The sequence below is a fragment of the Falco cherrug genome, chromosome 1 (genome assembly GCF_023634085.1).
Source record: "Falco cherrug isolate bFalChe1 chromosome 1, bFalChe1.pri, whole genome shotgun sequence".
NCBI lineage: Eukaryota > Metazoa > Chordata > Aves > Falconiformes > Falconidae > Falco > Falco cherrug.
Window position 1 is genome coordinate 17775393 of NC_073697.1, and position 27929 is coordinate 17803321.

Below are 27929 nucleotides of genomic sequence, written 5' to 3' on the forward strand. Positions count from 1 at the left end.
TCCAGAGATTTAATCTCACTGGTGTCCCAATGCATACCTTGTTAACTTAATTTGATATTCTAGTTAGTCATAAACTCTCAGGCTGCATTCATTCCTTTAAATGAACAGGGCTTTCAGGGGTGAAGTGTGGTGCATAGCTTGCTGCTGCCAAACCCAGCTAGAATCCCCTCCCTTTAGGTGTGCCAGAGCAGACTGCCCACACGGCACGACCCAGGACAGTGCCTGGCCACAGAGCTCAGTCCCTGGGGCATCAGCACCTCGGTTTCCCCACCCGAGAAGCAGAGGCAGTGGCTGGCGGTTGTAGCAGAGAGGTTCAAAGCTTCTCTCTCACCACAAAGCTCTGCTGGATGGCATGGATGCCCCGCAGTTCCCCTCCACATCCCCGAGTGGAGAAACACAAGCCCCCGCTCCAACAAATGCCTCCACCTACCAATTTGGGGGAGGTTTCTTTACGTTTAAGCCACTCAAAGGGCCCGGTTTTGTTTTTCCAGTGACCAGCCTGATGCTCTGCTCTTTTCTGGGGTCTGGTCTTCTGTTTTAAGTGGCCCCGAGCCAGGCTGCGCTAGTTAAGCAATAGCAAAACAGCTCTGGTCTAGCACACTCCCTGTTAAAATCTTACTCCTGGTTGAGCGAACAGGAAGCTAAAAATTAACTACCTCCCTCGAGCACACCTTCACAAAAGCCCCTTTCTTTTGTAGGGGCAGTGAGGGAAGCACTCAGGGCTTACAGAGAGGGGCTGTGCAGGGCAGCAACAGGGAGCAGGGACATCCTCCCAAGCAGGGAGCTGGGAGAGGGCAAGAACATGTTAGACCTCACGTATCACAGCATCTCAGATTAAATATATCTGGTACCCACCACAGCCACGTCTGGTGACAAGAGAGGGCATGCAGAGGTGACAGAGATCACTTCTTCCCCAGGAGAAAGGCAGAGTTTCCTGTCACCTGCTTCCAGGATGACTTACTCATTGCTGGGAAGTGCTGAGAGCCGCAGCTGTTCCCCAGCTCTTGCACAGCACATCCCGTCTTACCCCCAGGCGCGTGTCAGAGCTGGTTTCCAGCCGCCAAAGGAAGCCCATGCAAGCCTGGAGGCAGCAGCACAGTCACTGGGTCCAAATGAGGTGATGAAATCATCAGCTGCCTGTGACCCACCTCAAGCGACTTTGCTTCAGGCAATTAGCTTGGAGATCAACATACCTGCCTGTTAGTGATTTACATTCATAATACCTTAACCTGTGTGTATGGGAGCTGTCTGTGAAACCCAGGGAGCCCAGCCAGGGAAACCCGGCCTGAGGTCCCTCATTATCTGTAGCACAAGCCTCCTCCTGCTAAGTGGAGACTGAACCTGTGCAAACCAACCTACAGGTCTTCAGCATCCAACTTCTCACCGGTATAACAGTTATTTACTTTTTACTGGCAACTATTTTACAGCAAGAACTAATTAGCACTAATGATCTTGAATCAGAGGCATTAATAACAAAAAGGAATAAAGGGAAATATTTTCCAGGCAGCAAATGAGGCTCTGAGGAGTCTGCCAGGCCACAGCAGCACTGGATCTCTTGGGTGTCTCCCACAGCATCTTCCATTCACTCCTGTTTTGGCTCATTTCAGAAAGCAGAAAATGACGCTTGGAAGCATAGAAGAACCAGATAGGTGAATAAGCAGAAGACTATTCCACAAAATTGATATCTAAGGAATTTCATTAAGGAATCCCTGACCTCCGTTTGTCTGGGGATTTTAGACAGTCGGAGTAAGAAGCCAGCACCGGTTTACTGAGGATGGGAACAGAGGCAGCAAGCACTGACAGAAGGCAGAGCAGGGAGAAATTAAACACCAGGGTGGAAATGCATAATGGGAAAGCCAAGGCTGGAGAAACAGGAGTGGAAAAAAGGCCTAAAGGGAAAAATGCAAATAGAGGAGAAAAGTCAGAAGGCTGGCAGGGCAGAAGGCTTGAAGCACAGGTAGCTAAGGAAATTGAGCTGGAAAGGGAGGGAGGGAAAGCAAAATAAGAAAGCGGAATCCACTCCAAAAGGCAGAGCTGGTTAGTCAGAGGCAGAGCTGAAGCACAGGGAAAGAACATGGCCCCAAACCACCCTGTCCCCACCAGTGCTGCACAACCTTCTGCCCAAGCCTGTGGCAACAGTCCCTGCTGGGGCAGGTCTGCCAGCATCTACGCTACTGCACAGCTTGTTTTCATGAGCCAGATCACTTAATTACATACTATCCTCAGGGAATGAACTTACAAGCTCTGCCTCAGAGCTTGGTATGATCTGAATAAAAAATGTGGAGTGTAAACTTAAGTGCTGTTTGTGGCACAAATCTTGGTGTTCACGCAGTACTCTGAATGTCTGTAACTTACCTAAAGGTGCCCCCGCTATCACTGGCCCGTACAGCATACACTGTCAGCACGCTGTCACCAAAACTCCACTCAAATACGTGGCCAATGGCAACTATTTTATCCAATTTCTCCCAAGGGGTTTTCCACACATACCAGCACACCCCATCCTGTTCCTCTGCTATACATCAGCAAACCCTGTGCTGGAGCATCACCTCATTCCTGCACAGGCTCTTGGGGACGTGCCACCTCCTGCCAGCCCTCCGGGGTGCCCCCAACTGCCTGCAGGGAGGCAGCTCAGCCCCACTTTGCTCAGGAGACAACAGTGATCAGCGCTTCGCTGCCATTAATGTATGCATTCAAGCTGCTCTAATAGAACAAATGGGCAAAAGTCAAAAGCCAGTGTGTTCCTCAGCTGCACAACTGATCCTGCATGAGCACAGGCATCCCCTTTCCAGCCAAGTGTCTATTTCCATCCTTACAGATTCAACCCTCTCTGACTTTCAGCCGAGTAAGTTGCTTTTTACAGTGGTGCTTTGCACTGCTAAATCTTTGACCTTCAGGACTTAACGCTCCAACTGAAAACCATATAAACATTTAATATATATTCCCAAAGCAAGCTCCACAGCTCAGACAGAAGTCAGGTGTTTAATGCTGGAATTAGTGGCTGCAGGCATGTCAGTGCAGTATGTTGCAGCCAGCAATGCTAACTCCTCTGTCTGTAACTTTTGGCTAAAGGTGGGGTAAGGTAGGCGACAAAACTATCACAGAATACCACATGGGAAGGGACCTCAAGGATCATCTGGTCCCAACATTCTTGGCAAAAGCACAGTCTAAACAAGATGGCCCAGCACCCTGTCCAGCCAAATCTTACAAGTGTCCAATACTGGAGAATCCAACACTTCTCTGGGGAGACCATTCCAGTGGTTGAACAATTCCTGTTGTTCTCACTGCAAAAAGTTTTCCTCGTGTGTCCAACCAGAATCTCCCCAAGTGTAACTTGTACCCATTACCCCTTGTCTTTTCCATGTGATTCCCTGTAAAAAGGGAGTCTCCATCTTTGGAGTCACCTTTCAAATACTGGAACACGGTGATAAGGTCTCCCCTGAGCGGCCTTTTCTCAAGGCTGAACAACCCCAGTCCTCGCAGCCTTTCCTCACCCGGCAGCCTTCCCAGTCCTCCGGTCATCTTTGTGCCCCTCCTCTGGACCCTCTGCAGCCTGTCCCCGTCTTTCTTGTACAGCGGGGACCAGAACTGAACACAGTATTCCAGGTGTGGCCTCACAAAGCACCGAGGGGGGTAGTGACTTCTTTACCTGTGCTGGCGATGCCCTTGTCGATGCAGCCCAGCACCCCGACGGCTGGCTTTGCCGCAGCGCCGCGCTGTTCACTCGCACTGAGCTTGGTGTCCACCAGGATCCCCCGGTCCCTTTCCGCAGAGCCGCTCCCCAGCCGGGTAGATCCCGGCCTGTCCTGCACTCCGGGGTTATGTTTTCCCAGGTGCAAGACCTTACACTTGTCCTTGTTGAACCTCATAAGGTTCTCGTTACCCACTCTTCCAGCCTATCCAGGCCTTCCTGCAGGGTGGCTCTCCCTTCCGAAGCGTCCGCTTCCCCACTCAGTTTGGTACCACCGGCAAACTTCATCAGGGAGCACTTGATCCCACCGTCCAGATCGCTTATGAAGACGTGAAACACCCTTGGGCCCAATATCGATCCCTGGGGAACCCCACTTGTGACAGGCTGCCCGTTTGCAGAGGAGCCGTTTGCCACCACCTCTGGGTGCAGCCTGTCACCCAGCTCTCCCCCACCGCACGGACACTTGCCCAGGGTTCTCTGGGAGGAGGCTGTGGGAAACTGTATGGAAAACCTTGGAGAAATCCAGGTGGACAACGACCACCGCTCACCCCACATCCACCGAGCAGGTTACTTTGTCGTAGCAGGCGATCAGGGTCATCCAGCACCACTTGCCCTTGGTGAATCCGCACTGGCTTTTCCCAGCCACGTGCTTCATTTGACTGGTGATGGGCCCCTGGAGGATGCGTTCCGTAACTTTCCCAGGGACCAAAGTATGACTGATGGGCCTGTAGTTCCTGGATACTCCTTTAAGCCTTTCTTGTAGGCATGCGTGACATTAGCCTTCTGCCAGTCTTCTGGGACATCCCCCCATCTCCACAACTTCTTAGATTATGGAGAGCAGCCTCATGATGACACCAGCCAGCTCTCAACACCCCCGGGTGGCTCTTGTCACGGCCCAGTGATTTGTAGGGGTCAGGTTCCTGTAACAGTTCACATACCAACTTTTTCTCCACTGACGGTGGGTCTGTGTGTGCCTCAGCCTGGACTTTCGTTCCCAAGGCCCAACGAGCTGGTAAAGACAGAGGTGAAGTAAGTGTTGAGAACCTCTGCCTTTCCAGCTTTGTTGTTGGTGACTAATTCACCGCTCCTGTTCAACAGTGGGCCAATATTTTCCTTCTGTTTCTGCTGCTGGTTCACATACCTGAAGAACTTTTCCTTGTAGTTTTTGACATCTCTGGCCAATTTCAGTTTGAGCTGAACTTTTGCTTTTCTAACTGCATCTCTGCAGTTTCAGTTGCAGGAAGAGATGCTCCTCAGCAAGGATGTGGGATCATGACCTGACCAAAACAAACTGTGTTTAACATGTGATGGCTGATCCACATCATCGCTTCCCGCAGCAGCATCCCCTGGTCCCTGCCAGACAATCATTACATGCTTTTGTTAGATTTCTATATATTCTCTTTTCTGTAAATTTAAAGAGGACCTTCCCTTCCAGTAAATTACAACTTTCTTTTAGCTTTCAGGCCAGTCTGCAGCTCATGTTTTCAGTCAGAGTTGCTCGTTTTGGGCTTTCCCGAGGCGCTGGCTGCAAAGAAGGTTAAGCAGTTTAGCGGTTGAGTCGCTGGTACAAAAACAAGCCTACAGATTTCTGATCCAGAACACACACCAAAACAACACGCTATAGAGAAACAGCCCAGCTGGAGCCAAGTATACGTGCTATCACATTACACACCCACGATGTTTATTTACAAAGCAAGCCAAGTAGGACTGCCACCCCTCCTGGTTTCCTTAAGCATGCATTTTTCATGCCCAGAAATTGTCCTTGGATCAGGTTTAGGGTGGGAGAGGGATGTAAAGCAGCCACGTGTGCATGACCCATGGACAGCACGCTTCTCCAGCACATCTAGCAGGAGGTGAAACACAGGTGTGCATGAGAGGGCTTGCCCACAGCTGCTGTGGGTGCTGAGATAACCGAGACAACAGTGGATTTTTTTTGCACTCGCGCTGTGGCTTTCCCCGCAGAGAGCACACCCATCAACCCGGTCAGGGGACCTCAGCCGTCACCACAGGAGATAACACCTTACCAGGGACTCCGCAGCTTCACACAGCTGCCCTGCACACTAAGTCCGCAAGCCTCAGCACCACACTGAGCTGGGGCAACACCCCGTGAAATCTACAGGTGCACCTCCAAGTTTTGAACTGGACTGGTCCAAGGGTTGTGAGCACTAGCAAGGGGAGAAAAGTGGTGGAAAAAAAAATGCCCCCAAAAGGGGAATTTCCCCTAAAGGTTGGGGAACTTCATATCAGTACCTGGAGCTGCATATCAAAGCCCCAGCCAGCTTTTTGTTGTTTCACAAAAGCCTGAATTTTTCTGCGCTCCACACCCACCTTACTAGGGAAAAAGCACTTTTTTCTCCCCCAGAGAAGAGGTAGTTTAATTCTCGCTTCAGCAGGGCTATACAAGTCACAACATGAGGCTGGTGAAAGCCTTTTGCTTTATAAAAATGCCTCCATATTCTCTAAGAGCTGAAACAGGCTGAATGTTAATAACCATTTTCTAGAACTCCACCGACATTCACTTGCACTCTTTGTCCAAGGGCTCAAAGTCCTCTAACCTGTGGCTCCAGGGTACAGGTTCCTAATTACCTGGGTTACAGGATTGTCACCACCAATTAACAAAGCCCTGGCAGGTGACCAAGGCCACATTACAGACCATGATGGTGAGGAGATGTGATAATTCACCCCACATGCTCAGGCACACAAGGATGTCTGCGAGGCATCCGCAGCGTCCACGGCCACACAAGGTCCAGCCACAACATACTAAAGACACACACAACAGAGCAGCTCACTTCATTGTATAAGTCCTGATGCAGCCACAAGGCATAAAGCCACAAAGAGTAACCACCGAGAGAGCTATTTTTAAAACATATAGCAAAGGTTTAGTGGTTTGGGGTTTTTTTTGTCATTCCCCTGCTCCCCTCTTTACAGCAAAGGTGCTGCCAAGTCAGCCAGTTCCCAGTCCCCAGCCTACCCAGGTAAAAGCCTGCCCTAGGCAGGAGAGCCAGGAAAGGCAGAGCAGGGCATGTTGGCCATTGCTTCCTCTCTGCCCAGCAAACCCAGGGAGATACAGCCCCACATCACAGTCCGCTGCTGGCGTATTGGTACCTGCAGTGCTGCCAGCCCCACAGCCAGGAGCACAAGATGCTGCTCCCATCCCACTCCAGCGGCCTGGATACCCACAGCTCCCCAGGCAGGGCTGGGTGTGAGTTTGCAAAGGGGCTGGTACTAGTGCTCAGGACAAGGAGCCATTCACAGCCAGCTGCTGCCCTCCTGGTAGATATAAATGATTCCCCAGGAGGCTGAATACCCAAAGGCTGGGGTCAGCAGGTTTCCTTAATAAGGATGCTACTCCTAGATACATCACTGGAAAATCTTTGCAGCTGTGTGTGCTTTGGGGAAAGGACCTGACCCGAGCCTTGCCCGACTGGCCTGCTGTGGCAATCCCCAGTTAGGGGGCATGGCTCACCCTCCCCTCATCTGGCTCACTTGAGTCATGGGGGAGCTGACTCCCTTTTCATGCAGTGCCTGCTTTTTCCAGTACTGCTGCCTGTGCTGGAATGTCAACAGAAGTCTGGTTTTGCAAAACCTGGGGAGTTTCCACTGCCGCACCTGTGATGACTTTTAGGCTCTAGAAATCAGTGATAGCTCACAATAGCACTTTCCCCCACTAAGCTTGACATTTACCTGAATAAACAACCACCGATACTTGCCTGGACATAGCCCCCCCAGTCAGTACTGGTAAGGGAAGCTGGGATTTTTAGGGACAATGTCTTTCCGCTTCTGTACCCCCAGAAAGTATTCTAGTGTATATATAGCTCTTCACTTGGGTTCACTCACTTACAGGGTGGGATGAGAGACCATAAAGCACTTTAGCAACAGCTTCTGCTGTCCCCACATGAAGAAGCACCTGTTGATAAGTCACTGCTGCCCTTCAGCAAAAAAACCAAGCAACACATGGGAACAGGAAGTAAAGACATATATATTAAAGGTCAAAATCAAAGTTTCCCCAAAAATATACAGCTCAGCAAAGCCAAGGCAAAAAAGCCACAGAGGAGCACCTCCTATACGTGGTGGCCACCTTTGGCCCAGCTGCAAGCCTGCTGTGGGTGCTGGGTTGCAAGGGGTGGTGGTGAGAACCCTGCCAGCTCCCACCCTGCCAGCGCCCATCAGCTCAGACTTTGCTGCAAGCGAAAAGCAGCTCTCCACTTTGCTCCAATGCCCTGGGAAGCCCTTTTGTCCTGGTTTCAGGTGGGCTAGACTAAATTTTTCCTTCAGGAAACTCACAGTTTGTCCATTCAGTGGTCCCTTGTGCCATTTGGCAAGCGAGTTTTGGAAGAGCAGAGCCACGCAGCTTGGTGGTGGTGAGGAGGGGGCTCAGGGTGAGCATGCCAAAATGCTCAAAATGCTGCGTGCCCCAGGATGTAGAGCCAGTCACCACAAAAAAAATTTCCATGTGCTTTAACAGCAGCTGTGCAAGGAAGTAGTGCTGCTTTGTGAATGTAGGCCGTTCATACCTGAACTAGCCAGTTTTATACCTGACCTTGCTGTTCAGGCAGTGTTCTCAGGATCTCAGGGAAGCAGAGGGGCAAGAGGGCAGCAGTACCCATCCCAGCACCAGGCAGAGTTGAGCATCATTCAACAGGCACAAAATGTTTCCAGCAAAAGGCCTTTTATTCCACTAGATGGTGCCCAGGCCTTGCTTATAGATGTCGCTTAATGACGTGGACAAGGATGTGCTCAGGACTGGGGATGGAGGTGGCTGGGCACCACACCAGGGTCCCTATGGGGCTGCAGACCCACCAGTCCCAGTCCTGCCAGCGGTGAGATCCCAGAACGGTCCCTTTCATTTATCAGGCAACGGCATATACCAAGCCTGAGCTCCCTGAGCATCGCTGTGGTCCGCCAGACTTGGAGTGTGACGTGCCGTGGCCATTCTGGGGGTGAACCACCCAGCTTCGGCTGCCAGCAGCCCTGTGGCCCCTTCTGCTCTGAGCTGGGTAGGCCAGCACAGGAGGTCCCTGCACCTTTGGGGGTCTTATGAATGCTGGCCCACGCCTGGGAAGCTGCAGGCAACCCCCTGCCCTAGGCTGCTTAAACCTCCATGTCCCTGCCTGGCACCAGGCTGCCTGGCACGGCTGCCCTGGAGGCACCAGGGCCTGACGCCCTGCTGCGGGGCATAGTGGGCACATGCAGGTTTTGATCCTTTCCCCTGGAGAGCATGAGCTCTAGCAAGGTAGAGCCCTGACAGCTGGTGCTACGGATAGCACCAGTGGGATACACAGTGTTATGCTTGTCCTGGTGGTCCCAACATCAATCACCCACGCACAATCCCTAAGAAGCAAGCTTACGGCCCGAAATGGGAACTACTACTTCCCTGCATCTGAGGCAGGGGAGCAGGTGCTCTGCGGGTACATTGCTGACGTAGCTGCTCCTACCCCCTCTCCTTACATGGGTGCAGCGCTGGTGGGGGGTCCTCTCCCACTTGTCCTGAGGGCAGCACCACTCCCCGTGAGGCTCAGCACCACTCCCACTGTGCCGTTTGCTCCAGCCTGCTGCTGAGCATGCCTGTTTTAGCAGCTTCTTGGACAGAAAAAGCAACCTGCAATTGCATAAACAGTTATTAACTTTGAGCATCACTGGCGGCACGGCTCCAGTGTGACGAAGCCCAGCCTTGCTCACGTGCAGGAGCCAGCGGTGGGAATGGCGGTGACACGGCCAGGGTGTCACGATGCTGCTGGAAGGGCCGGTGGGGCTGGCAAGCACCCCAGCAGTGTGCTGGAGGGTGCGATACAGATTTCTCGCTGCAGGAGATGGAGGAGCCAAGGGGGATGATGCTCTGGGGGGGTCCTCAAAAAGGACAAACCACCCAGGGAGGAGGGTGGCCCTGGGCAGGAGTCAGTGGGGTTTGATACCCCAAGGGAAGGGTGTGCAGGGCTGGTTGGCCAAATTGCAGCCCCAGAAGTGATGGCAGGGCCAGGGATGCACTGGAGCCAGAAATGCCCCCACGCTCAGGGACCAGCCCTGCTACAGCATGCTGCTCATGGCAAAGCAGCTGCCTGAAGTCCCACTGCAAACACAAAAGCCAGCAGAGCCTTAGGTACAGAAATGCCTTTATTTCTCCATTAGGCTGGAAGCGAAACTGTGAGGACAGAGGCTTTTCCTCACTGTTTATTTACTCGCTTCACATCAGTGCATGAACAACACTACCCTATGCCATGTAGTACGATTGCTGTTACGCGGCTGCCTAGCACAGCAAACCCCTGCATCGCTGGTGCAGCCCTGGACGCAGTCCCCCTCAAATTAACAGCAGGATTGCATGAACCAGTGGCTTTTGGCTCCTGGGCTGCAAAGCACCGCGCGACCCTCAGCAACGTGTGGCGTGCCCCTCGCCCAGGCAAGAGCAGCGCCCGCAGCGGGGATGCTGGGGGGGGACAATGACATGTGGGCACCCCCAGCTTCACCGCTGGAGCCCGCCGGGTTGGATACTGGCAGGCCCTCAGAGGGCCCCCCGGCTCCACCGACTGTGGGGGTGCCCCGGGGCTCCCCACCCCGAGGGCTGCAGTCCTGTCTGTCGGCTGTCGCTGTGGCTGCCCTGCTCCCCCTCGGAGGACTGGCTGCTGTCGGCGCTCCTGAGGCCGGTGTAGGGGCCGGCCCCCGCCCCGTCGAGGGCGTAGAAGGCCCGCTCGCGGACGTGGAGCACGTCTGCACGCTTCACCTGGTCCACCTGCCTGCTGTGGCTCAGCGCCGCGAATGCACCCGGTCCCCCAGCTCCCAGCCTCCTGCCATGGTAGCCACCCTTGGACACCGCCACCCCAGCCTCGCCGCCTTGCCCCCGCTGCCGGCCTTCACCCACTGCCACGCTGCCCCTGGCTTGCCCTGCCTGCAGAGGGGGGCTGCTCCCTGCCTTGGTGCCCTGCAGCCTGCCCCCCGCGTTGCCGCCGTGGGTGCCAGCCCTTGTCTGGGCCCTGCTTGGTGTCCGGCCGCCAGCTTTCCCATGTGGGGATGGCACTTCATCCGTCCTGGGCATCTTGTCCAGCCCTGCTCCCCCTGGCTGGACCCTCACCCCCACCCTGGGCCGTGCTTCCCTGTGGGGCTGGAGGGTGGCTGGCCCTGCTTCCCCACTCCCCCCTCTCCCGGCCACAGTGCTCTTGCCTGCTTTGCGGCCACCAGCTGTCCCCAGGGCAGTGGTGCAGTCCCCCTCACTCACCCCAGGGGAGGCAATGGTGGTGCCCAGGCGGATGCTGGCCCCCTTGGCTGAGACAGTGGCAGCCATCTCCTCACCCCCCTGGCGGGGGGTGGTGACAGACAGGCGCCCTGGCCTCCCCTCAAACCTCTGCCCCTCACCTCTCACCTCATCGTCGCCATTCCTATGGATGCCAGCCCCCGTGGGGATGGTAATGACACTACCAGTGACCCTCCAGGGGCCAGGAGCCACCGGTTCTTCTCCATCAGCAATGGTAGTGGCACCATCCTCATCATCTCCCATGGGACGGCCACCCCTGGGGCTGCTGGTGACACTGCCCCCATGGCCTGAGGTGGCTGTGGTGGCTGGTCCTTCAGGCTGCCTGCGAGCAGGGGTGCCATCATCATCACCAGTGTGTGCCACAGTGACGCCCAGCCTGGGCAGGGGGCTACTGGTTCCCGCAGTGGGAATGCCGTCATCGTCACTGCCAACAGTGGCACCGGCCTGGGTGGTTTCTTGCTCGCCCACGTGGATGTTGGCCCTCCCAATGAAGATATTGACCTCATCATCCTTGTCCGGAGAGATCTGGGTGAAGCTGGTGGCCCCCATTGCACTGCCTACCTTACCACGGGTGACAGTGACACTGCCCGAGTCAGGGATGTAAGCATATTCATCCACACCTTCGGCATCAACCTGGACATCCTCCATCTTCTCAGTGACGGAGGCGAGAGCACCTCCCATCCCTGTTCTCTGCATGATGCCCTCCTGCCCTTGTCCAGGGATAGTGGCCTCACCACTGCCCTCATCCCCAGCCCTTCTGGTAGTGGGGGCCCTCTCCCTCCCAGCTGTCATGGCCCCCTCCACTGGAACCCCCCCAATGGCACTATCATCCCTGTCCTCACCCCTGACACCAGACCTGTTCCCCGCCACGGCCCCACTGGGGCGTTCGCCCTGGGGGAGAACGGAAACACCATTGTCCACTTCAACCACCAAATCCAGGTCGCCGCTGCCCTCCGAGCTGGCCGGGGTGGCCCCTGCGATGCCGACACCACTGCGTGCTCGCGTGCTGGTGCCCGGGCGAGGACTGGGAACATCCCTGCCGGTGCCTGGGGCACTGCGGTTTTCAGGCTTGAGGCTGGTCCTGTTCTCCATTGCGTCAGTGCTGCCGCCATCACCTTGCTCCAGGGTCACCCTGTGTTCTGTCGGCCCCTGCCTGGCATCGTCCTCACCCAGCTGGTGGCTGGGGATGGTGCCCTGGCCGTCAGCCTCTTCCTTCTGTGCAGTACACATAGGGGACAGGTCAGGGCCAGCCCCAGCCTCTGCCAGCTGCGTGGGGTGCTGCAGCCAAGCCCGGGTCCTGGAATGCCACCAGGCCCTCTCCTCACCTTTATCTGCGTCTGGTTCCTCCGTGTGGAAAATGAGTAGACATATTTGAAAACATAGAAGCCATGCTTGGCATTGCAGCCTTTCAGCAGTATCTGGTGGGGAAGAAAGTAACCAAATCCCACAATTTTCTTCTTAAATGTGATGGCAGATTTCCTTGCTGTGCCTGGCACTGCAGCAGGGTCCCACCAGCACTCACTGCCTTGTGGCTGTCAGTGTGGGCAGGAACCTGGGCAGGACGTGTGTGCTCGTCTCCTGGGCTCCGGGGTTTGGTTTTCCCTTGGGTTCATTTTCTACCTTTGCTGGCTTTCAGGAGCTGTGGGGTTTCAGCTGGGTTTTTTTGCAAGGTAGCTTATGGCTTGAATAAACACCCTGGTTGATGGTCCCATCAGACATAAGTGATGGGACTGATGATAACCAAAGTGCTGGAAGGACAGCAGATGGCTTCCAGTAAGCAAAATCAAGCATTTTCTTCCATCTACTCATCTGAATGTTGCTACTGATGCATTTTACACTGATACACTTTGAAAAAAAACTCCATAGAAGCTGGACCTGGGACTTTTATAACCTCACCTGTTGGTACATAAAGAATTCTTGCTCCGGGGCTGGGCAGGGGCAGAGGAGCAGCTGGTGGGGGGAAGCCTTTCTCTCCCCTGAGCAGGTCCCACCTTTCCCCTCCCCTGCTCTTTGTAAGGGCTGCTCAGATGTGAGGGGGCTGCTGATCTCTTTTTCCATGGCTCACTGGGGCTGCCCTCCCCAAGTGGCTTTTTCTCCCTGTGGCCCTGGCGCAGGGCACCCTGTGGGGTCTGGATAGGGCAGGGGGGGGACATACCCGGTGCTGTCCCACACAGTTCCCAGCAGTTCTTCCAGGCAGTGGCGGCGGCACCTGCGGACAACAAAACAAAATGAGAGCTGAGCAGCCCAGCGCTGCCCTGGCATGCAGGTGGCTGCCAATGCCAATGCCAATGCCTACCGCCAGCCATGTGCCCCATGGTGGGCACACCACAGCGTCCAGGGAAGGGTGGAAAAACTGTTGATAAGCCAAAAAAATCCCAGCACTACCCAGAGTGCCGGCTTAACGTCAGCCATTAGGAAAAGTCAAAAGCCCATTTAAAGGGTCTGAAAAGTATTGCAAATTCCACTACAGCATGCTTGCATTGCATGCTGCTTCCACTAGGATATTGTTTGTTTGCAAATACTTTTACGGGATTCTGCTGCAGAGTACTTTTATTGCAGAGCAGTTTTAATACAGAGCGCCACTGCTCACACTGCAATGCTCCAACTCATGGCTGGGATCTGACTGAGATGGGAGCCTGGAGCTGGTTACCTGCTGGGGATTCCCAGTGTTTACTGGGCAACTGAGCAGTAATGCCTGTGCCCTCACAGGCATTTCTGTACATGCTTGCAAGCATCCAGCTTCCCCTGATTATCCTGGCAGTTTTGGGGATGTATTGGCCAGTGCATCCCTCAGAGATGTGGGACCTGGAGGTGAGAGCATCCTGTGAGCCCTACCAGGCCAGTTCAGAGTATTCCTTATGTGCCAGAGTGGGAGACAGCCCCATGGAGGGAACCCTGCTCCGATCTCAGCAAAATCAGCCACTGAAGTGCCCCAAGCCCAGCTGAAAGAGGCAGAAATGTGCCCCAGAGTATTGAATATTCCCAGGTTATTCCATTGTTTATGAAAAACGTCAAAGGCCAGATTACATCCCCGGTTTTGCAGCAGGGTATTAACTGGCTGTCTTCTGTGCCCCTATCTGAAAAGGAAATCTGTGCTGATTTATTGCCTCTCCCCACCGTGCTGCCCTGCGACAGACCCAGTTGTACAAGCTTGACTTGAGGGCTAAAGGACACACAGCTGGGCCCTGTGTCAGGGCTTCCCACATCAGGGAAGATATGATTTCCCTCCTCTTTACTCTGCCAGAAAAGCAAGCCTTCACTAGGAGCAGATTTTCACCCTAGCTATGTATTTATTATGTTGGACAACAGTTATGCAGGACAAAAGTGGCTGCTATTACATTTATCTTAGTTTACTCTTTGTTTCAGTTATATCTGTCCAAATTCTGCATTAGGAGAGCTGGAATATAATTGCAGGTGCCCCTCCGACCCCTGTTACCCTCATGGGTCAGGTGAGCATCGTCCCCATGCCTCCCTTCCTGAGGCTCCACTCAGGTTATTCCCAGGCCAAAGGCTCTGGGCAGATCCCAGATCCACAGAAATCAAGGCAAAGAGTTACAGCAAGCCAGACCGGCCCTAGCACAGTGCCCAAACTGCTAAATTAAAGGGACTTGCTCAGGCACCTCAGTGGTGATGTATATTTTTCCTGCTGGGTTCACCTCTGCACCTCAACAGCCCTCCCCACCCCAAGCTCCAGAGATGCTACATGCAAGTACAACTCGTGTTTTCCTGCTGCTGAAAGCGTGCCAGTGTGCACTGGGTGTATACCCTGCGCTTCTGGTGGCACGCTGGGAAGCTGGGGAGAGCCATACTCACAGGTGTCGAGAAGGCCAAGCTGAGCAGACACAGGCACATGAGGGCTGTTTGCATCTTGGACAGTTCCTGCTAGCAGAAAGTGAAGTGCCACTGGAGTTCGTCTTCCTGGGACTTGCGGTCCCTAACAGTCCCTGTCAGCAGCAACACAAAAGCTCCTGCTGTCCCAAAGCCCCCATGGCAGTGGGGCTATCCAGCAACCCTGGCTTTCCCCAGCCTTTGAGGTGGCCCTTGGCATCACTCTGCCTTTCTGCACTCCTTGCAGCAAAGGCGATGCTCTCACCGTGAGCATATGGCAGCAAGGTAAGGACACATACCCAGCCAGCAGCATTCCAACACCAGGTATTAAAGCTTCTTAACTCTGTCAAAGCAGCTTATTTGCAGTAAATGACCACCAAAACCGCTGCAGGCTAAGCCATGCAGTTGTAAGCCCGAACTGAGGAACGCACATGCTGTTTTCAATAGCACTGCTAAATGGCAGGAGACAATAGCTCTGTTGGCTAACAGTTCTCATCTCACCCATCCACTCTGGCTTGGGCTCGCAGGTCCAGCCTGGAGACTATATTCAGCCATGCAAGCGTTGGTACAGAAAACATTGGAGGGAAATTCATGCACGAGGAGCAGCAGTACAAAGCAACACAGGCTCCAGAGAGCCCGACGCAGAGACGTGCGCAGCCAAGGCTCAGGCCGTCACCCCGTCCCCACCGCAGCTTGCCCAGTGTGAAAGCAGGAGATGCCCTGCTCAGGGAGAGCAGAGCCAGAGGGCTGGGAAGAGATAGGACAGGCAAACTAAGTAAGAGGGTTACCTGTCGCTGTCGGAAGCAGGTCCCAGCAGCAGACCGTGGAGGCTGTGCCCACTTTGCTGAAATTTAAAGTTGGCCCCAGGCGCGTGGAGCCAATCAGCTCCTGCCCAGGGACATTTGTCAGGGCTGGCAGCACCCGCAGATAACCAGGGGGAGTAATTTCCAGCTAAAAATGTGTTTGTGGTGGAAGTCAGCTATCAAATGTTCCACCTGGCTGGATAAACAGAAAGCATGGTTTATAAATATCTGTTCTGAAGGCGAAATTGCTCGATGATTAGCGCAGATCTTAAGGTGGCACACATCCAGCCCAGTTATTGATAAGAGGGGGTGCAGGGGGTCACGCGTGCTCACCGTGACCAACATGGGAAAGTCGGCAGGGCTGCAGAGAGGGAAGGGCAATACACTGAGCCCAGCCTGGTCATGGCCACCACCAGCACCATAGGGCAGCACTGGCCAAGCTGAGAGCTGCTGCCACACCGTAACTTCTGGCACTTGCTTTGTGGGTTTCAACCTCAGCCCTCACCGAACAAGTGCAAAATACAAGTGTAGTAAAAAAAGAGAGAAAAAAACCAGAGTTTTTTCATGCACTGCTTGCACAGGTCCCTTCGAGCCCACTTTTGCTGCGGGAAGGTGCTACGAGGATGTGCATGACGTACATACTCTCCTCCTGCCCTCTTCTAGCTTTGGTGGTATTGCTGGTCACCTATGCACCACATGGCCGGGGCTGGGGGGTCCCCCTCCTGCGGCCAGCCTGGCTCAGCCACTCACTGTGGTGATAGTGACAAATGCTCCCATTCCACCCACCACCCCGTCCCGACCCAAACCCTGGGAGCAGGCACGACCATGCCTTAACACCAGAAATGCTTAAACCATCAGGAGCCAGTCTCAGGTGGGAACAAATCTCGGAGCCAGGAGGAAACTTGCCCTTTCCCCCTTCCCAGGGTGCCAGAGCCAGATGCTGCCTGTGGGTCTCAGAGCAGCCAGCTGGTGCACCCTGGTTCAGGGAGGCAGAGCCCTGGCCGGGTGCCTGGGGGGGCTGACGCACATGGGACTGGGCTGCACACCCTGTGGGAGCAAGACCCAGCCCCTGGCAGTGCCAGGGCCCTTTGTCTGTACTGGTTCCCTGACGTCTTTGGGCACCCCCTGGGGATACAGATGATGGGGCTCTTGTGTCCTCCCTGCTGGTCACGAGCACGTGCCAGCGCCACCACAGGGATTTGGCCCTGGGGTGCCCACCCTGCAGGCAGCACCCCCTACCACCCCATCAGCTGCAGCTCGACTTTGGCACACAGAGGTGGTTTTGTACAGCGGCCGGAAGCTTCCTGCTGCGAGAATAGAAATTTATTTTGCAGTTGGACCTATATCAGGAGCTGAACACGGGTTTCCTTTCCAGGAATGTGAGGACAGCACAGTACCTACTGTAACCCATGCGTGAGGAACATCACTTTGCATAAATGGGGGCACCTTCCCAGAACTCAGCAGGATTTGGTCCTTCCCCATCCCTGGTGCTGACCCCCAATTGCCCAGGGCCATGCTCCCGTGGGGACGTGACTCTGGGCATGGATCCTGAGGACTGCAAGCCAGGCATTCCCATCTCTGGTGCAGAAGGTGAGTTGGCATGCTGCTGTCACTGTGACAGCCCTACCTTGCCCTGGAAATAAGGCCATGTGGCTGGGAGAGATGTGGACCATTTGGGGCTGCAGCATTGGTGTCTGAAAAATGTCTGAGGTGCCCAGCCTCAGTGGGACCCATATTCCTGGTGCAGGGATGCAGAAGAAAAGCTGTCATTACAAGGGTGTACATCTGCAGCTAGCGATGCATGGAAAGAAAAATCAATGCCTCTATAATTATTACTGTTTTCTGGTGCGTGGTCAGGCCACGGGAAACATGCTACTGAGGAGTGGAAGATGTGGTAAAGTTATTGTCACCCACATATTGCAAATTCACGTCAACTCTAACGTCAAATTAGCAGTGACCCTAAAAATGCCCTTCCATTTTTCAGGGGACTCTACAGGGGCTTTCCTAGTTAGCTTTTCTGTTCCTCCCTCCTTTTGTGTGCATCTGAGCTGGAATAAAGAAATGTAACCCTGAGTAGCACGAGCACCTGTAGCCCCTCAGCCCACCAAGCACCATGCTGCCCTGCTGATCCCAGCACATTCAGTAGCAAACCTTTCATCACCAGCGAGCTCAGTTCGGTTGCTTTATTTCATTTCACTTTGTGAGATACAAAAAAGAAGCCTGGGACAGAGCTGGTGCGCCCTGCAAGCCATCTGGTGTCTCCTCTGGTATGCAGGGGCTGCAGGGAGCCTTTGGATGCATGTTCCTGAGTGGGATGGGGCAGATGGGGGGCACCACAGGGGCTGTCCCGCTGGCCGCTCACTGGCTGTAGTAGTAATCCTGCCCGTACACATCATAGCCATGCCCCTTGTAGTAGCCGTACTCGTCCTCGTAGGCCCGGTAGCTGTCCCCACGGGTGTACTCATCCTGCTCTCCATAGATGCTGTCAGTGGTGCCTTCGTCCCCCCGGCCATGGCCCCCGGCTGTCACATCATACTCCCACTGCTCCCCAGCTGTGGTGGCATCTGTGGGTCCCCCATCTCCCGTGGTCGTTGCCTGGGACAGCCTCTCTTCATCAGTGGTGCTGGCAATGGTGGTGGCTTCGGTTTCTTCCTCTTCTTCCTCCTCTTCCTCCTCTTCTTCTTCTTCCTCCTCCTCCTCCTCAGCCACACCAGTGCCCTCCTCAACCACTGCAGTGCCATTGCCAGGAGATCCATCTGCCCCCTCCGTGGTGTTAGTGCTTGTGCCATTAACACCATTCTCGTACTCAGCTTCTTCTTCTTCCTCCTCCTCCTCCTCATTCTCGTCACTGTCTTCATTTTCAGAGTCACCCCCCTTACCGGCAGCACTGTCCCTGCCCCCCTTCAGAGGCCCTTGGCAGCCCTTGCCCTGGCAGGGGGAAAATAACACAGCATTAGCTCGGTGTTAGGGGGTGGCAGCTTTTCAGTGATGTGGCATGGGGAAGGTGTGTGCACAGCCGAGCATCCCCCCAGCACCTTGCATGGCAAGGATGCCTTTTTGGGGTGCCCCTTCAGACCCTCCCACTGGGCTAATGACCAGAGCTTTGCCCAGCTGGGGGCACCTTGCACAGCAGAACTTCAAACAGAAATGGGACGCAGAGCATGCCATGGGTGCAAGCAACCATGCAGTGAGCATACATGCCCTCCCTCCTCCATGGCTGCTCCCCTCCAACCCCCCAAACCACACCTGCTGGGGGGATGTGATGTCTCCTCCCAGCCCACCCTGGCTGCCCCCAGGGGCTGCTCCAGTGGGGTGGCCAGCTGCCTCGGTGCCAGCATGCGATGCCTCCTGCAGGGGCAGGACAGGGCAGGTGGTCAGCAGCAGAAGTGGAGGGCAACCCTCCCAGCAACGAAAGGGGCATGCAACATCCCCAGACGGCATTTGAGCGCTGCTCCTAATCTCCTGCTTTCCCACGGGTCTCGCCCCAGGCTGAAATTGAGAAGCTGCAGCAGGGCAGCCTGAGCCATGCAATTAAGTGGTGGTGGCTGGAGTCGGGTGTTCCCATTCTGGCTACACATTTTGCTTTACAAAGCATCTAAAGATTTGCGTTTGAAGTTTCCTCTCCCAGTTTCCAAGAAACAAAGCAAGCCACCGGCGCACTGCATGCGAACACACTATGCAGCAGGTGTAGACAGCTGGTGAGAGCGTGACAGCTCAAAGCCAGTCCTGAGCCCAAAGCCCACCAGCAATGAGCCATCAACACTGCCTGGCCCCAGAGACCATGCAGCACAGCGGGTCTCTCAGCAGGGTGCGTGGCAGCCCACGCAGTTATAAAAAGGCAATGAATAGCCCAAATGCCAGCAGAGCCTGGAGCAACCACTGAAGAACTGGTGGGGCAGCTCACTGTGTCCCTAGCCTGGGAGAAGCACCTTGCCACCAGCAGATGAACCTAGCTGGGGCAGGGAGACAGAGGGCTGCTACTGTCCCTGCCCTGGGCAATCCCTGCAGCTCATGCACCAAGACCAAGGATGGTCACTCTGGCATTTTGGGCCAACTTCAGACACTTAAAATATAGGTGCAACTGATGCCAGAGAAAACCCAGGCTGTTTTTCCTCTCCGCTGCAGAAATCATCAAATTACACGGTGCAGCTGGCTGTGCCGATGGGAGCAGTGCCCCCCATCTAGCAGCCAGTACCATGGTGCTCTTTACGTATCTACAACTGACCTTGGGGCCTTTAATCATGATTTATCTTGCTGACCACCCCCTGCCCATGAAGGCACGCAGCATCCCTGCCTGGGAACCACCACTGCTCTGGTGCCCTTGAAACAAAAGGGGCACCCCCAAACAGCAGCTGCATTCCTGCATATCACTTAATTTCTTCCTCAGGAACGAAATTCCCCCTTTGGCTGTCTCATCCCACTACTCAGTTATCCCTAGTGATTGTAGTGGTAGGGGAGAGCAACAGGCAGAAAGGGGCAAATTGCAGGGAGATGCCAGGTCTGGGGGACAGGGGCCACCCCGTGCTGCACCCCAGCCCCAGGTGGGACTCCAAAGGGGATTTTAAGACCAGATGCCCAGGCTTATACCCCTGTTAAAAAAGATCCCTGAAATTAGCATTCAGTTAATTAAAAAAAAAAAATGAAAGAAAGAAAAAAAAGAGAGACGTGATTAGACCTGACACATAGGTTTCCAAGCATGCTGTATCCCTGTCTGAAAGCACCTGTGTGCCTTGAGACTACTGGATTATTTTTGAGCATTCGCAGCCTGGTGAGGCACAAGAGACCTTTGTGATCCCTGGAATTTAAATTTGGAGCTGGATGACTCTCACAAACACAGTGGTGCCCAAGCTCGCATTGCCCCAGAAGACCGGAGAAGCGTTAACGGCTTGGCTGGTACAAACATGCATTTCCCAATACAGCATCAGTTTGTGTCCCTCTGCACACACACGTGCAGAACATAACCCTGTTTTCCACAGCAATTTTATCAGCACTATGGGGGCAATGCATCCTGAAAGGGGGAGGTAAGAGGAGCCCCTAACAGTGCCGTTTGCCTGGCGTGTGAGCCTCCCTGTTTCTGCCCTTTGGCCCGTTCTGCTCCTTTCTGAGCCACTGAAAATGGAAACCTGGAAAGTTTGCCTCAGGGTTGTTTGGTGCATCCTCCACCCATCTTCTTTAAAAAAGAAGAAAAAGGAAAAAGTATACAACACCAAAAATAATAAATAAAGCCCAGAGTAGAAAATCCAGTTGCATCCAGGGTGCAAGGCTGTGGGCGGTCAGCAGCCACAAATGCTAATGAGCAGAGACTACAAAACCAAAGAAAGTTCCTAAATTCTTGTATTTGTTTTGCAGGCTGTTGGTTTGCCGTACTCACCCCCCCTTCCTCCTCGTCCTCAGAGCCGTCCCCTTCTTCCTCCGATGAGTCACTGCCCTAAGGAGAGGGAAAACCAAGCCATAGGCGGGCTGGCAGGTCTCCATCGGTGTCACGAGCGTGACGGTCTGAGCCCAGCCCTGCAGGCCAGTGGCAGATGGGGAGCAGACCATGCTCCCATCTCATTTGGGCCAGTATCTCTGCATCTGGTGGGCAGTGAAGCATCAGCAACGCCTCTGAAGCACCCACCTGGTACCATCGCTGCGGGGGATGCACATAGGCGTATCTGTACAGGTAATACCGCTGCCTGTTCTTGAATACCTACAGGGAGAAGGGGGAAACCTCAGTCTGGGGGCTGGGTACCAAAACGTCCTTGTCCTCAAGGCCAGCATTGCGTGGGGCTGGGTACACAGGGTGGGGGGAGACCCTACCGCATTTTCTTCCGAGTCGTCTGATTTGGCTCGCCGCAGCCAGCTCTTGACCTGGGGGAAAGGCTGGGTTGGCATGCACCCCACACCAGCCCCGGCACAGCCGGGGAGTCCCCCCGCTGCCCGGCACTCACCGAGAAGGCGCACGCCATCCCCACCAGGCAGGCGAAGACCAGGGCAGTCCTCATGGCTGCTTTCTCTAGGAACAGCGAAACATGGCAAGGGTTTGCTTTGCAGCAAGAAAGCACCGTCATTACCCAAACCATACAGATGTATCTGTCCACATGGGTATCCGGCAACCAGAAAGGCCAACCTCCAGCCACCTCTCGCTGGGGTCACCCAACCCCTCCAGAGACCCAAGTCTTTCTTTTTTCTTTGAAAGATCTGCCTCAATTTCCATGAATACATTTTGGTTTTGCAAGGAGCCACAAAATACCAGCAGAGTGAGTTTCATCCAGTAGCAGACTCGTTGCTTTCCCTGAGTGGGGCTACTCACTCCCGCTTCCCCATTGCCTGCAAGTGAGTAGCAAAACCCAACCCCTGCCGGCGATGCGACAGGAGCAGCCGGTGGGAGCACTGCCCACTGCAGCCGCCCTCCCACAGCCCTGCAACCTGCTCGGACTCTGCCCAGGGAGCAACGCCCCTGGGAACTACACCACAGAGGGTTTAACCTCATTCAGGATAAATAAATCAGCAAATAGATGAATATAATCGGCTTCTACAGTCTGTAAGCGACAAAAATAGCCGTGGCAAGGCACCAACGCAAGGGTCCCCCTTAGGCATATCCAGGGAGAAGGTTTGGCTCTGGGCAGGTCCAAGCTGCAGCCCCTGAGCATCAAAACCTGGCCTGCCCTTCTCCGTCCTGGCCTCAGCAAGGAGCACGCCCGACCCTTCCCGCAGCACCTCAGCCTCCCTGCAGGGAGGGATGCTCCTGACATCCCCCTAGGCTCAGTCAGGCCCACTAACTTTCCTTTTTCCTACCCGTCCCCCAGCTAAACCCACCATCAGCTGTGCTGAGGTTTGGGGGGAGTCGTTATTATATTTATCTGTACTTGATGTTTCCTCACCTTTGTTTAGCTCAGCCTAGAAAACAAGCTGACCACAAGCTAACTTCCCTGGCCATGCTGCGAGGCTCTGGATGCTCATCCCCTCAAGTGCTTCATGAAGCCACAGATCCAGAAAAGGGCTGCAAGCATCCTCCAGCCCCACCAGCAAGCTGAGCCCCTCCACCTCCCTGCAAAAAGCGGATGGCAATGCACAACCCAGCTGGGAAAAGCAGCAGTAAGCTTACCCCACCACGGCACCAACGGCTACCCACAGAGTCAGCAGGCACAGATTTCCTCCTGCTGCTGCCCTGCCGGGATATAAGGTCTATTTTTGCGCCCCCCCCCCCCCCCCGCCCCAGGCAGTCACCGCCCTGCTCAGAGTGACGCCAGCCCGCCAGCATGTGCCAGAAAAACCCCAAACTTCAACACCGGCAGATTTGGTGCACAAACATAGTGCCCCACACCGCTGCCAAACCCAGGGAGGTTTGCACCGTGCCGCTTAATTGAGGGTCTGGCCTCAGCGGAATGGCCAGGAGGCCAAAGGGTATAATAACACTCTGGATTTAAATTAAAATAAATATTGGGAAATCTGTTCTCGAGGGGTGTCTACCTCCCTTTTTGGGAAATTCTGTCGCTGTTTTTTCAAGAAGACAAAAAAGACCAACCTCAAAGGCCTGGTTCCACAGTCATTTGTGCATAGCCGTTAGGCAAAAAAAAAAGACTAAATCCAAACAAGTCTCTCTCCAGGCTGCCTGCAGAGGTGAAACTGGCCTTGGGAAGGGCAGGGAAAGCAAAGGGGACTCAGGTACAGGTGTCATCAGTCCCCATTAGCCCTCTAAGAGAGCCATTTCTGCCACAGTGATGCTACAAAATGCATGTCTGCATTGTTCCTCGTGCCCCCAGAACCACGCAGACCCACACAGGGACCAGCCTGGACCCTGGTCTCCAAACCCAGATATTCCCCAGCTGAAATCTGATGGCTCCGCACATGTCCCCAGCAAAGCAGAATAACTGCCTGGGGGGAAAAAAAAAAATGCCCAAACACCATTCCCATGGCTACCCAAAGCTCAGCGGAGACCTTGGTGGTAGGATACGGCTAGTGGTCAGAGCCCACCCCTCCTTCCCTGCACCTGACAGCAGGGGATGGGGGCACGCAGGTGCTGCGGCTGCTCCCCTGCACCGCCTCTGCAGGGACATCTTTTCTCCTCTCCCTATATTTATCATTTCCTGCCGTGATTCCAGCTGCCCAGTGTGCCTCTGCTCCCTCTTTCCCTGATATTTCTTGCACTCATCAGTGACAGCCCCTCGGCACTCCTGCACACGCCTGGGCTGCAGCAGCTCAGGGGAACTGTTCCTTCACCAACGCAGCTTTGCTTTTCACAGGGCACCGAGAACTGCAAATCCCACCTGGTGCATTCAGCCCTACAGCCAGCAGAGAGGGAATGGCGGGGCTGGGAAAACACATGCCTTCAAGCAGGTCAACGATGCTCAGGTTAGCCAGTGATAAAACTATGGTTATTTAGAGCAGAAAACCCCACTTTGCAGTGGAAGACCTGAACACGTATGTTTCTGCTCAAAACCCAAGGCTGTGGTTGCCAAAAGCCTTACCCATATCCATAAGGGCCCAATTTGAGTCTGAATTTGATTGGGAAGCAAAGGATTTCCAGTTAACCAAATTCTCAGGTTAGGACCAGAAAGACAAAGCTTTTTTGTTTCTTTTTTTTTTTTTTCCCCCTGTTATTTTGTCTTCTTGCTCATCACCACATCAACAGGTACATCATGGGGAGCTGCTAACTGCTGATGAAACACCATGTACATGACATGCTTTTGGGGAGGGAAAGGTCCCTTGCTGCCTTCCAGGGGTCTGGCAGCCCCGGCAGCAAGTCCCACCACAGGCCTGCCGTGCAAAATGCTGGGGTGCATGGCACAGCTGCGCCTGCCCCATGGGCTTCAAAGCGCGGTGTGTCACGGCAAGGAGCCCTAATTACAAGGGAGGCCTGAAGCTGGCCGTGGTTTTCAGCTGGCGCCTTGGGCCAGGAAAACCCACACACACACACAAAGGGGGAAAAAAACCAAACCAAACCAAAACAAAAAAAGCAAAAGCAAAAGCAAAAGCAAAAAAAAATATTTAAAAAAGCAGCCAAGCGGTTTTCAGATGCCAGCACAGCAGCACTGTGACACCAGTGCTGTGAGGGACCCAGCGGCCCCACGGAGCTGGGGTGGCTGGAGGGGCTGCCCTGCTGGGGGGGTGATGTGAAGGGCACAGCACAGAGCTGCTTCTCGCTGCCCCAGAGCTGCCCTGCGCAGGAAAGCAGCGAGCACGTGCCCAGCTTTGAGCTTAAATTTCATCAGGGCTGGGGAACAGAGTGCTGGTGGAGGTGATTTTTAATGTAATTAAAAGCCTGCTGCTCCAGGCTGCTTAAAAAAAAAAAAAAAAAGAAAAGAAAACTGACTATAAAAGTGCATAATTCACGGAAGATCCCTAAAAAGCACCAGGATAATTAACGTGTGCCGAAGCGCCTTGCACAGCCAGCACCTATGTTTAGCTCCTGGGCCAGAGAGTGGGTGCTGCCTTGGCAGGCCACTGTCAGCACCAACCTCACAGCGCCACGCAGGGAGGCCAGCAGGGAAGTTGGCCCAACGCATCCAAAATGCTTCCATTTAAAATTATAATATTAATAATAAAATAGACGTTTTAAAAAGCATCACATCTCAGGGTTGGAGCATTGGTCTCTTAATGCTTTTGCAAGAACTCCAGCTCTCCAAAGCAGCAGGGCCGGAGAGGTCATTTGATATCTGTTATTAAAAGTGACCACAGGATCTAAGAGCTTAATGAAAATAATCTCACCTTCGTAGATAAATAGCTGGAAACAAAACACGGAACAGCTCACCTGCCCCTGAGGGATGTGCCAATAGGTGACCGCAGCAAAACCTCACTTTTCAGGAGCATGCTCAGACAACGAGGCAGGCGTACAGCACGCAGCCCATGGGTGCAAACGCGATGGTTTCCCTTCTGCACTCCCATCAGTTTTTTAACATGTACGAATATGCTGCCGTGTTGCTCTTTACATGCTCTAGCGAGCGAGCCGGGGGTTAGGCAGGCAGCCCACTCCCCAGGCCCTGCGTGGGCACACTGCTGCCCTCACACAGCAGACCATGACAAACCCCCAAGCAGCTGGTGCCGCGCCTGTGCCCCACCATCGGTCCTGTGACCCAACACTGGTGGGTTTGCACCAGCTGCCGGCACCAGCCTTGCACTGCAACCAGGTGGGCTTGCACCCAGCATGGCCCAGCAAGGGCACCGCACGTGGGTTTGATGTAACTGCCCAAGACCATGGAGACCTCATGGTCAGAGCATCCCCGTCTGGTGCAGGCTGACATAACTCCTATGTCCAAATGTAATTATTATTTTTGCAGGGTGGTAAATGAGCAGAGCAGCCTGCTCCTGTCCTGCCCTGGTCCACCATGGGGCCAAGGCTGTGGTCGGGGCTGCACTGTCCTATTTCCACACCCTAGAGCTATTCTGGAAGGAAACCTCAGGGCCAAAAATAAGTAAAGAAAACAAAACCAGAGGGACACTTTGAGCATGGTGGGGAGAGGCCAAGGTGCTGCTGCAGCTAGGGAAAGGGGTACCCCTACCACACATCACAGTGGCTAGGGCACCTCTGAAATGGGGAGGGGGGCACCAAGAGGCAGAGCTTGTCCTGGCTCCCACCTCTCCCCGTGTGCTGTTAGGGACAGGAGTGTGTGCCATGGCCACGAACTGGGGAGCAAAGTGATGAGCAAGGGGAGGGTGCACCAGGAACAGCATAAAAATAAGGGATCCTCTCTCATCCCCCTTACCTTCCATGGCACAAACCCAGATGCAAATTAACGTCGTCTGGGCAAGTGGCTTATTATTTTTTCGCAAGCAGCTGGTTTTAGAATAAAAGTGGGAGGGCAGAAGACCCAAAAGCACCGTGTATGAGCCTCAGTTATCAGTACACAACCTTTACAGATTAACCTTTTGCAACTAAACATTTCCTATGATTTTCCTTTTGTTCTGAGGCAGGAAAGAAGATAAAGGAAATTAATTCTGTTTCCACACCGGGCAAAACATGGGCCATGAGTCACTGTCTAATGCAAGCGCTTTGAGGCACCTGAACTCTGGGGAACAGAAGCCCAGCAAACCACAGAAGCAAGGCCACAGCGTTATCACAAATCCCAGCACTCACCACCACCCAGGTCCTCTCGTGTTTGAGCACTATTTGTACATCAGATTTCCTCTATTTTTTTGCCTTTTTTGGGTTGGTTTTTTTTTTTCAGGAGGAAGAAACAGTGCACCAGCTAAGAATGAGTTACCAGGACTGATCCCACCACCAGTCTGGCTGCCTCTACCCATGTGTGAGTGCCCTCAAACACAGCCACATGACAAAAACAGGAGGAAAAGAAACACAGAAACCCCCCAAAAAGGGTCCATTTTCAGGAGGAGAGCAGGCAGAGCACCCAGGCTCATTGCAGAGGTACCCACTGGCAACCTGCACACCCAGCTCGGGAACTGAGCTCTCTGCCAAAGCCAAATCAGTGCTCCTGGGCAGTCAAACATCTAGAAGGCATGAAGGCGTGCTGCTGCCCATGCCACACCAGCAGTGACTGCCTGCCTCCCCACCACTGCATGCCCTGCTCAAACCTGCAAAATCCTGTGTTTGGGCTTTAAAAGTTGCCCTTTCCCGCAGAGGCAGAGCACGCTGTGTGTCAGTGCGGGTCCGCTGCGCTTGCGCTGGCTGTTTGCTATTGTGCACATACAGGGGTTGCACAACGCTTACATATGTGCCCATATATACACAGGCAAGTATGTGGCAGTTGCGATAAGAACCTTAACACTCAGGCACTCGTTTTATTTTCAAAATGTCAAAATTAAGAAAGCTTTGAAAGTTTTCATGCTATAATGAACCTAATTTTTGCTCTGCAGGTGAAACAGTATCACGTCTGTGGGACAAAAGAGGGCAGGTACTGCCTCCGTTCCCCAGTTGCGGGTTCAGCTCCTACTTTCAGACAACTGATCGAAACACCAGCTTTTTGCAGCTCTCTAATTCAGAGTGTGAAAACAGAAAAACCTGAACTGCAAACCACTTGCTCACATTGCAGCTTTAATGTTTTCACAGTGAGTTCAAGGGGTGCAGTACAGGTAGATGCTCAGGCTTGCACTTAACAGGCCATCCTGTGGTGCCTGAGTCCTTGTGGCAGTGCCAGGGGAACCACAGAACCCCCAGGACCCCCGGGGAGGGTGGGGGGCGTTATTTGCTATTGAGGTGCAGGGCAGTAAAGGGAGCTGGAAGAAAAATGTCCTCAGAGCATTTGTAAGGTTCCTAATATTTCAGGATTTCACTGAGGTCAGAGGCCGCTTTCCCACGGCGGAGACATTTCTTTTGTTCAGGCTGACGGCAGCAGCGATTCCATCAGAGGGTTTTTTCCTCCCCATTGAAAAGCGCACAGAAATGCAATCAAACTCTCCCAGCCTCACCATGCACTTGGCAAGGAGCAGT

The 27929-nt window shown here is 54.0% G+C and overlaps 2 protein-coding genes across 4 annotated transcripts; both read right to left on the reverse strand.

Moving 5' to 3' along the window:
* Positions 1 to 9786: 9786 nt before the first annotated feature.
* Positions 9787 to 15646, reverse strand: MEPE (matrix extracellular phosphoglycoprotein). Its single transcript, XM_055709017.1, has 5 exons — positions 15548 to 15646; positions 14745 to 14875; positions 13087 to 13140; positions 12257 to 12349; positions 9787 to 12146 (listed from the first exon to the last, which is right to left on the reverse strand). The coding sequence occupies exons 2-5, from the start codon at positions 14796 to 14798 to the stop codon at positions 10185 to 10187; spliced, it is 2163 nt and encodes a 720-aa protein (XP_055564992.1). The 5' UTR covers positions 14799 to 14875; positions 15548 to 15646; the 3' UTR covers positions 9787 to 10184.
* Positions 15647 to 17744: 2098 nt separating this feature from the next.
* On the reverse strand, positions 17745 to 22719 carry IBSP (integrin binding sialoprotein). Of its 3 annotated transcripts, XM_005444514.3 has the most exons (7): positions 22650 to 22719; positions 21493 to 21557; positions 21362 to 21412; positions 21180 to 21251; positions 20934 to 20990; positions 18809 to 18910; positions 17745 to 18490 (listed from the first exon to the last, which is right to left on the reverse strand). In XM_005444514.3, the coding sequence occupies exons 2-7, from the start codon at positions 21544 to 21546 to the stop codon at positions 17921 to 17923; spliced, it is 906 nt and encodes a 301-aa protein (XP_005444571.1). In that variant the 5' UTR covers positions 21547 to 21557; positions 22650 to 22719; the 3' UTR covers positions 17745 to 17920. The 3 variants fall into 3 exon arrangements, with proteins under 3 accessions (XP_005444571.1, XP_055582145.1, XP_027668854.1); XM_055726170.1 differs by lacking the exon at positions 21362 to 21412; XM_027813053.2 differs by lacking the exon at positions 18809 to 18910.
* Between the last annotated feature and the right edge of the window lie 5210 nt (positions 22720 to 27929).